The following is a 10,568-nucleotide window of genomic DNA, read 5'->3' as shown; positions in this document are numbered from 1 at the left end:
TTTTGTCTTATTGCATAGGGCAATAAGAGAAATAACTTGTTTTGGGATGATATGACTGTGTCTGTCAAAGGTGTACCTGAAATCTTTTTTAAAAATGGGAGCTGGCAGAATATGATCCAATAGCCTTGCATGTGTATTATTATGAATGCAAACTATGGTGAGATGCAAGTGTCAAGACATTATCTCAGTATAGTCACAGGCTGTCTGTGTTCAGTTACCTTCATATCAGCATTCCTACCTTGTCCCCCTTGCCTGGTGGGCTTAAAAAATAATTCATGTTATTTCTCTTGAGTCCAGCAGTGACCAGGATGCCGAGTCAAAGCTGTTGCCAGCCCATGAGTCAGGTCAAATTTCTGGCTCTGAGCAGATGATGGTGATCAGGGGACCACTGAATGCAAAGCTGGCAGGCGGGAGCCCCTGAACCAGATCCTGCAGCATGAGAGCCCAAAGAACCAGAGCAAGGACTCTCACAGGTGCCTTTCCTGGGCTCTGGGAACCAAGTTCCTCTCAACCTACCTCACCAGTACAGCAAGCAGGGAGTGTACCAGGCTATAGGTCAGGCTAGAGGGTGGGCTCATCAAGAGATTAGTTCTCCCAAAGGAGGCAGAGGCTCAAAATACCTCCATTCATTTCCATCCTTTGTTGGAACAAGTTGCTCACTGGAAGTGCTTGCTGTTCTGATAGCTGACCTGTATTGTGCTCCTCCACAGGACCAGAACATGGTGATTATTGGCCACCATAAGAGCCATGGAGCTGTCTCAGTTAATATCTCACCTCTTGACTTAAGTGGGTTTTTTTGTCCTGGGCAGGTTGAGGGAGATCTGCAGTTGAGGAGATTTGGTGTAATTCCTTTGTCCTGGAAAGATGATAACGTATATTGGTTTAGACTTACAGGGACTCCTTAGTGCTGCAGAGGATTGATTATGTCAACCCACCACTGAACAAAAGGTTCCAAAAGGTTTCCAGACACCTCTTGGGGGTGTTCCCCACTGATATTGTTGGTAGTTCTGATGATGGTCCTGTTGGTGGTCCTGTTGGTCTCTAGAATTCCAGTGAAGGAAGATGTGTGACAAATCCAATTAAATGTGAACTTAAACTTAAACTTCTGATATGTTTACACAGTCCAGGAATGCTCAGTATGTGAAATTCATAAGTGGAGGGGTCAGTGCATGTGGTACTATACATTCTGTTGAATAGCTAAATAGTGCTTTGGTGACACTTGGAAACTGTACCCTTTAGGGAAGCAGGCTCAGTGGTCAAGGACTTTGCCTTGTATCTCCTGCATTTATAAGCAACCTAGTCTGTTTGAGATCCGTTATGTGTTATTCTGATCTGATTATTTATTCAGGTCAAAATCTAATCTGTTACATCAAAAGCTGACCCCCCCCGCCATTGTCTATAACAGGGAATAAAAAAGGATATAAGTTTCCCCTTTTTCATGTAAGTAGATGAAATGACAAGCAAAGGGGCCCCTCCTGAGAGGATTAAGCCCATGACATTTCAGCCAGATCCATCCAGGGGACCCTCTTAAGGGTTTTTAAATTTTTTATTTAAAAAAATAAATAAAAGTCTCTAACTTTTTTAATTTTTTGCCATTGGGGGGGGGAGTCTGCCAAATTTCAGAATGATATATTAATAACACTAATAATAGATAATGATACTAGCTGGAGCTGCCCACTTAAATGGAAGATCCCACCTCTCCACCCCACTTCTCCATACCCCTCCACCTCTAAAGGTCTACGTGTTTTCCTCAATCTGCTTGGTTTAGTTTTTCAGAGAAGAAAGGGGAGTGGAGATGGTCTTGTGTTTAGCTTGATGCGACAACTGAGGTAGCAGAGATACTCAGAAGGTTGGGCGCTCCCAGCTCACCTCACCATGCCTTGTTAATGGCACAATCCAGCTCTTTGCTTCTTTATTTGGGGTCTACACAGAACCAACCCCTATTAAATAAGGCACTAAATGCAGTGCTTTTTCTGGGGGTACTCAAGGGGTACAGAGTACTGGCTCCCCCCATGACTATAAACCAAGGTGCTTTGTTTGCTTCATGCTGCAGGTTGATCAGTCCAGCTTTTCATGAAACAGAATTGGATTTATCCTGGTACAGAATTTCAGCATGCAGCATGCTGTCATGTTATTAGCACAACATTTTCTAAGCAACTTTCCCTTGGTTTTCAATGTCACTCAGTCTTTAAATATCAGAATACACTTTCTGTTTCTCAAACTAGTATTCTTTCCTTATTGCATCTTCTGATGAAGTAAATAACAAATTGTGTCTTAAGCTGCTCAGTGGTATATTGTAGAAAAGGTTGAACCTATTGAATGAAAAATAATTTTAAAAGTGCAGTTGTCATCTACATGCTTATAAGAAGTCTTTAACAGGCATTTGTGGAGACTTCAACGCCAGGATTAAGATAATGGTGTACAGTAATTTGTATATCAAAGGGTTTTGTTTTTTTTGGGTATAATATTCCAATTCTGTTCTGTGAGTTAAGAATTATTTTTATTCTGTTTGTTTTATCACCTGAATGGTACAGTAATCACCAACTGAGCTAACACAGTAGCAATACATTTAAAATTCACAGTAGCTTGGAATCTATTTTGATTTTGCCAACAAATACCCAGTTTAACTTGCTGGAAATGATCTGCAGTGTAAGAGATCCTTTCCTTTCATGCCTTGTATCTAGCACCCCCCCACACACACCCAGGAAAGAAACACATTTGCAGAACTGCAGTATAAATAAAAAAATATGCCCATTTCCAGCTAAATCCCTATTCAGTACTTTGAAAGGAAGGAACTCCAAGAAATCTATAAAGGGATTTTATTAAAAACTGAGATATTTTGGAAACGGCATTCCTGATCTTCTGTACATTTCTAGCATCACTTCCTGTGTATTTTAAAACCAAAATCCTCTTAGCATGCAAAGTAAATAGATTATGATATACTGAAGGATTAAAGATCACTGTCTGGTGTCAGATTAATCCCTCATATAGACCTTCACTTGTACTGACAGAAATATGGCTGCAATTCAGCAAAATAGCTCTATGGCTAAGTAACGCATTTCAGCATCCTTAGGCTGATCAAGCAAAAGGCTCCCTTGATCTGTTGTTGGACTGCATAGACCTTTGCAGAAAGTGCCTTTATATAAATATACCTTATGGGGCACATGCTCTCCTCCTGTCATTGAAAGAAAACACACAGTAACAATTTTATTTTTATATGCAGTGATATATGGTGGACTACTGTCTCATAGGTCTTGTATTTCTCGGCCACTGGACCAGTGAGTGTTGAAAATATTACGCATTTTACTACTTTTTGTCTGCTGAGGACATAAGCATTTCAGCATGGATTTAATGTGTTCATCAGACTATTACTGATAAGTCTCTATGCATTATTCCCCCAGTCTTGCTACTAAACCCATCATCCACAAGGTTAGATGCAGATTTGACAAGGACTCTTTGCAAAGTATAAAAATAATTTTATCTCTCTTTATTTGGCAATATTACAAATTAAGTACATAACTAAACTCAACATAACTTTAGTTTTAAATTGTGTGACCACAGTTAAGATCTTTTTATATTATACATGTCTCCTGACAACACCAGAAAAAAATGCATTGAACAATGTCAGGAGAAAACTACTCTTAAAAGGAGAGTACAAATTGTAGTTATGACAAAATGCAGCATAGGAGTCCGCCCAGTCCATTTTCTGTTAATGCCTGAAAAAGCTGAATAATTCTATAGAAGGTTAGATTATTAGAGTCACCATGCCTTTTTAAGGGGAAAATAATGGTTATTCAGCTAAACTGATATGGATGTACTGGAAAATGGAGAGCATTTTTCTTCAAAGAATTGTACTGGCTGTTAAAGGATGATTTTTTGCAGAGGTATCCTGAGTGAAGATGCTATCTGTTAGAATGTTATGGAATATCTATTGCAAAGCCTTAAGTGGAAATTCAAACCTGTAGTCGTAAAGGAGGGAGGAGTAAATTCTGAGATTTCTTTTAACTGCTCCTCCTGCCACTGTGGATTATGTTTATGCTTATGCGAGGGAAGGAGGCAGAGATAGGGAAAGGGGGTCTGTCCGTATTCTTGAATTACCTTCTCCTTCATAACATTTTAATGCTGCATGAAGTTCCTTTCAGGGCTCCACCACCTTGACTGACCTTCCAGACCTGTGGCCCAGGAGCTGGGGGAAAGGTGGGTTGGTCCATCTCCATGTGGCTTTAAAGATGAGAAGCTGAAGCCCACTTTCCCGTTCCAAATGAATCTTTTCACCCACACCCTCATGAAGGTTTATTTATGCTGTCAGTTTATGGAACTGGGAAGAAAAGTTTCACAGGGTCTCAATCAGGTCCCCAATTTGTGCATGAGTTCATGGTCTTCATTACCCTACATGTGACAACTATACAGTGCAGTTGGCCTTAATGTATACAGGGTTTATTTTGCAATTTGTGGCATTATAAAATTTAGGGATTTGCACAGATGGGCAAAGAAGAACAAGTATTTGCAAACTTCAAGGGAATGGGCTGCCTTAAAAGATATTTAGGCTGTAATTGTATACCTGCTTATCTTGGAGCAAGCCCCATTTAGCTAGATAGAATTTACTTCTGAGGAGACATGTCTAGGCCTTTGTGAACCTGGAACAAAGGTGCTATCAGATGGTAGAAAAGTCACCCACTTTAGGGCAGCAGTCCTGGATTCATTTCCAAATCTACCTCATATAACTGTCCCTCTATTATATCCAGTATTTGTACTGTGTAATTATTTGCAGCATTTGCTGGACTTCCTTGTAATAAAGTTGCAAAGCTGTTTTCTCTCTCTCTGTGTGTGTATGTGTATGAGAAAGAGAGAGAGAGAGAGAGAGAGAGAGAGAGAGAGAGACAGACAGACAGACAGAGGGTTTCTTTATGACTGAATGTCTACATTCAGACATTATGTCTACTTGCTGAACTTTCTCCCATAGAAATAAATGGGACTAAAAGTGCTGAGCGTTTACTGCTACCATAGTTACTTGAATCTAATACTTACCCGTTCTGGCCAAATTACGTTGCGAAAATTAAGATTACTTAGCTTCGATGGTACATTTACATTCACCGGCAAATACTTTTTTTGGTTTCAAGGTTCTGAAAATTGAGGTGCGCATTAGATTTGATGGCGCATTAGACTCAAGTAAATACAGTATTTGAACTCTATTACAGAATTGATTGAAATAAGGAGGTTGAAAATTCTCAACAATTGGTGCGTAGGGTCCTCCTGACTTTCTTTCAAGATCTTAACTATTAAGATTTTGGCTTATACCAGGCCAAAATGCACCACTTCGATGGAGCCACTTCTGATTTCCTGTAAAAAAGAAAAGAAAAAAAGAACAATGACACTTGTTACAGTACAGGATGGATATTAAGACTTGTATTTTTCTCTTTATAACCACATTTTCAATGAAACAAACAACTTTTCAATTTAAAAAGTCTTAATTATGTTAACTTAACTATTTATTGAATAACAACCTATAACACCACGTTTTTGGTCATGTATCAAGTGGTCCCGTATCTTTGAACTCTCAAGCAAAATTCTGAAAAGCTAAGCATTTTAAAAAAATGACAATTTCTGAAAATGTACACATTCAAATCTTGGGTATATTTTGTATAACATGGATGCATGCCTATGCTTTTGGTGCAATAGAATATACAATATGAATTCCCCTCTCCCGCCCCAAACAAGGGACTTCTCCCTTTTCAAATTACAGTACATACAAATGCTTCAGCCTTCATGATGTAAAGAGAACTAGGCGTGGAACTTGAAACAAAAGGAAACTTGCCTCACTGCAATATTCAACATATGCTCTAGTCATTTAAGTAAAAAAGTATAAAAGTTGGCAGCAAAAGTGTGCAAGTTAAGGCTGCTTCAGGCTTATTGTGTGCTGGCAAGTTCAAGTGGAATTCATGAGGATTTTTGTTTTTTAAAGAACTTTCACATGTCAGATTAGATCAGTCTTGAACAACATGCATTTACCAGACCAGCAGCTCCATCTCATGGTATATCTGTTCTAACAGTGAGATGGAAACAACCCGGCAGAATACTGCATAAAACCTGCATTTCAACAGTGAATATCTTTATAATTGTACTATATTTCCAGCACTGTTGCCTGCCCTTTCTCTATATTTAAACTGCTATTAAGAGTAGTATGGACTTTGAAATGAGTTAGCATTTGGCAGCATATTCTAAACAGTTGCTTTACTTTGCACAACACAAAGTGTTTCATACAACTAAGCTCCTTCCTATTCTGGACCTCTATATAATTATAGATCAGAAACCAACTAACACACCCTGGCACATTTCATGCACCAAAACACTCCTATGCTACTCTGGGAATAAAACCTGTTAGCCAGTATGATCTGTATTTTGTGAACAGTTGCCACTCCAACATTCCTGTTCAAAAACTACCGCAGCTATAGCTGTCAGATGCCTCTCAGTTTTTGTCTGGAGATGGACAAATAATAATCTTCAATTCTGGACTGGAAGGTTGGGAACTATATAAGGTGGGCAAATGGGAGGGGTTTTGTGTGTGTCTCGGGCCACATTCCCTCAGGAGTAGTTTGTCAGGAGTCAAAGACAGTAGTGGGTGGGTGGCCGCCCCACCCGTTTCCCCCCACTCTGCTGCTGCTGCCAGGAGAGAGACAGATCACTTTTGCTAGAGGGCTAAACTGATCATTTGCAGAGGCTCCCTCACCCCACTTGTTCTTCCATCATCCCCCCCCCATTCCCCACTCTGCTCTCATTAAATTAAGAAGCATGCTGCTTGCACTTAGGCCAAGGATTGTGTGTGACCCTGAGGCCACATTTCCCTTCCCTCTGCTATATGGCATGTCTACTTTTCTTTTGCTGTCCCCTCCCCAGTTAATTACATCTTTATCTTTTATAAATGACCATCTCTTTCTAGCAAGGTAGCTCTGAAGCTAGTGTCTTTTTAGTGTATGATCACATGATCTTGTTTACTAGTATATTTTGTCATGTAGAAACTTGTATAGCATTATTAATGGGAGAGCTTTTTGGTTCCATGGACCAGATCCTTGTCAGCAAATTTTATATGAAGGCCATAATTCTCATCCTTGTTGGTTAGGGCTACTGTGTTAAAACCTGTCAAAAAGAAAAGGTGGTGGTGTGCCTGCAGAGGTGTTTGCCATTCACACCTTACTTGTTCGTTGTGGGAAAGTGTTGTGAAATTCTAGTTCACCTGCCATGGAATGCACACGGAGCCATTTTTAGATGCAGACGTTTGTGAAAGTGCACAGAAGTATGTCTTAATTTAAGGACTAGGTCCTCAGGAGCGGCTTTCTGATAGAGGGGGAAGGATCACTTACAAGTTCTGCACTGGCTCATTACTTTAAAAAAGGTGTCAACTGAGAATATGGAAGCCAGAAGAATGTTAATTTTTATTTTATGCTACGCTCATGTCAATCAAGTAGGCTGCTTACAAAGTATTCTGTACAGAATCTGAATGGCTTTTGGCAGGACCCATACGCTGAGCGCCGTATGGGGGGAGAAATGCAAATTAATTCTTGGGTTGAACATAAGGATAAAATTTAAACTAGTTGAAGACACAAACAGCTGGAATAAGCACTTTTTCTTAAATTAATGCATAGTTTATCACATGGATATAGCCAGTGTGTAACTTAGCATGGAGCAAATCTCTTAGGCTAAGACTCCTGTTTCTCATTGTATGAATGGCCCTGAATATTCAGTGGAGAAGGAACATGTCTGTTCTGACCTCATATATTCTTGGAATGTAAACTAGGTTACAGGACTGAGACTGTTTGCTGTAGACTTTAATTACAATTGCACAAGCCGGGCCTTATTGCACCAGATGTTTTGGACAACAATTCCCATCATTCCTGGCTACTGGCCATTGCTGGGGGTGATGGGATTTGAAATCCAACAAATGAGGGACAACTCCTGTCCTACTCTAAAATCCCTGTTTTCTACTCCAACTAAGGCAAAACCCGAACCTTCCCCTCCACCCAGCTAGTGGGGGTTTACAGAGTGGTGGGGCCACTGCACTGCCACGGCACTGCCACTCATACTGGCAAGGTGAAAGATGGGTAGGAAGGCAGCTCATTATGCCACCAGGCTCAAATTGGACAACATACTGTTGTGTGACAGCAGTGCAACTGGCTGGGGAGTCAACAAATGCCAAGCTGGCTCAGCTCCGCCCCTCCCCCACCCCCAGAATGTCTCATGTCAAGTCTTATGATGGATACTGTTTAGTGAGCAGAAGGGGGAACATTGCACTGAACAGTGATGCTTGTGTCACTCTGTCATCAGCCAGCAGCACTTCAGGGCAGCAATATGTGTTGGGCAGAGGAAAACTTTCACCTTAACAACAACAGCAATTTGAATACCGCCCTATACCTGTAGATCTCAGAGTGGTTCACAACATAAAATCACAATATAAAAATCAGCAAAACATAATAAAAATAAAAACAACCCAATAATCCCCCCCTTCCAACACATTTTAAAAGGTCATTGGACATCAATCAGCCAAAGGCCTGGTTAAAAAGGAACGTTTTCGCCTGGTGCCTAAATGTGTATAATGAATGTGCCAGCCGAACCTTCCTGGCAGGAGCATTCCACAAAAGGGGAGCCACTGCAGAGAAGGCCCCGTTCTCGTGTTGCCACCCTCTGGACCTCTTGTAGAGGAGGCACACCAAGAAGGGCCTCAGAAGATGATCTCAGGGTCCACGTAGGTTCATATGGAGAGAGGCGGTCCTTGAGGTATTGCTGTGATGGTGGACTACTCTGTAAGCAAACTAAGCATGTGAAACTAAATTAATTGTATACTATTTTCCTGCTTCCCCGCCCTCTGTTGAATTTTAAACTTTTGAGCTCCTTGGATGAAATACCTGTACTCTTTAAAAACCATGCACACTGATGACACTATGTAAACAAATAAAAATGTGTTCTGAAAATGTGACAGAAGGAGTTGCAAACATGTATTTTCTGTGGAGCAACATGGAAAACTATTTACCTGTCCATCACGTGTTTCCTCGGGAGTTTCTAAAAAACAAGGTAAGTAATTTGAATGAGCTAGGTAGCAAAACAATTAAGATAGAAATACTATTTCAATTAAATCCAGTTTCTTTTTAAGATGCACATAGTAAATGTTATACACACACACACAAAGATACATACAGGGCACCTTCACACTTTTTCTTATGGCAGACCTGCCATGTGGATAGTGCTTTCTTATTCATGTAAACATGGGCTATTCATGTGCTCCAATATATTAGGTCTGTTTCTCATTTATCCCTATGTTTAGTGATATCCTTGAGTTTTCTGGTGTAAGCTAAAAAAAAGAAAGAAATCCCCATCTCCTAGTGTAGTGTACAAAAGTAAATGTAGGTGCCAGTAGAACAGACCTGAAACATGCCTTGGGCAGAGCATAGGGAAGACTAAGATGCTGGTCAGGAATATGGCTATGCAGTCTAAAAAGCACTTGGAGGAGCTGAGTGGCATTAAAATTGAGAAAAAGATTAAGTATTTAAGTGTCTGACTGACAGTAAAGAATCCCAACATATTCGAGACAATTATGTTAAGGTATGGAAAGATGTTAAAAAAGATTTGGAAACATGGGGGAGAATGAAACATTCATTTTTAGGAAGGATTCCAGCCATAAAGATGAATGTTTTACCTAAGATGTTTTTCTTATTCCAAATGATACCAATAATAAATAACACAAGCTACTAGTATAGCGTATTCCAGTTTCCTGTTGATTCTTACTGTCTATTTCACTTCTTTTCTATTCTCATTTCTCTATTTAAATCACATCTTGCCATAAAGTGTCTTCTCCGGGGTCACACCTTCACTGTCTTAGCCAGACTCACTGTTGTCAGTCTGTTACTAACCAAAACATGTGCACACATGATCTGTGGCACGCAATATAGATTGATTTAGATTTGTTGCTACCCTAATACTTTCCCTAAATGAACTCCCTTTAACTACATGTATTTTTGATTGGGAACCTTTATGAGACTAATCTGTCTAACCTTTGACTTCAACATTGTGATTGCTTTGCAGGTGTAAAAGAATTGCTAGAATTGAAACACCAGAATTTTAAAATATCGTCATACACAATACGTTCCAATGGATTTTGTACAAAGAGCTAGCTCTGATTCAAGCGTTGAGCAATTAAGTGATGATGGAACAAGTGAGATACATGATTATGTGGACCACCTCTTTGTTTTATGTTTCTGATAGAACTATCTAATTTGGGCCCTCAGCCCCTTTAAATGGAGCAGCCTATGTTCACCCAATCATAGCCGTTCTATTTTTACCTAACCTTGCTAGGGTATAACAAAAATGTTCTTTGAATGAGACAATATGGGAATATGGGGGAATAAAAGAGCTTATTACATAGGAAGGTAATCAAGCAGTGCATGGTAAAAACTCTGCAACTGTACTATGTCTGTGAAATGTCTTTCATTTGCTTTAAATATTTACCATAATGCTAGAGAGACACCAGTTCATTCATGGGACTGAGGAATTAAGGCACAAAAGTTGATTGGTTCCTCCAA

The 10,568-nt window shown here is 39.9% G+C and overlaps 1 protein-coding gene across 5 annotated transcripts in view; it reads right to left on the bottom strand.

Annotated features, from left to right (window-relative positions):
- Positions 1-3,466: 3,466 nt before the first annotated feature.
- The window catches only part of WDPCP (WD repeat containing planar cell polarity effector), a 201,504-nt gene continuing 194,402 nt past the window's right edge, over positions 3,467-10,568 (bottom strand). For all 5 annotated transcript variants that reach the window (XM_080997392.1, XM_080997393.1, XM_080997391.1 and 2 more), the window contains 2 exons: positions 9,023-9,051; positions 3,467-5,340 (listed from right to left, as the gene is read on the bottom strand). In XM_080997392.1, coding sequence (XP_080853518.1) covers positions 5,293-5,340; positions 9,023-9,051 — 77 coding nt within the window. In that variant the 3' untranslated portion in view covers positions 3,467-5,292. The remainder of the gene's footprint in view (positions 5,341-9,022; positions 9,052-10,568) is intronic.

Source organism: Podarcis pityusensis (assembly GCF_964106645.2).
Source record: "Podarcis pityusensis genome assembly, chromosome: 3".
NCBI classification, from domain to species: Eukaryota; Metazoa; Chordata; class Lepidosauria; order Squamata; family Lacertidae; genus Podarcis; species Podarcis pityusensis.
This window is presented reverse-complemented; position numbering and strand designations above follow the sequence as displayed.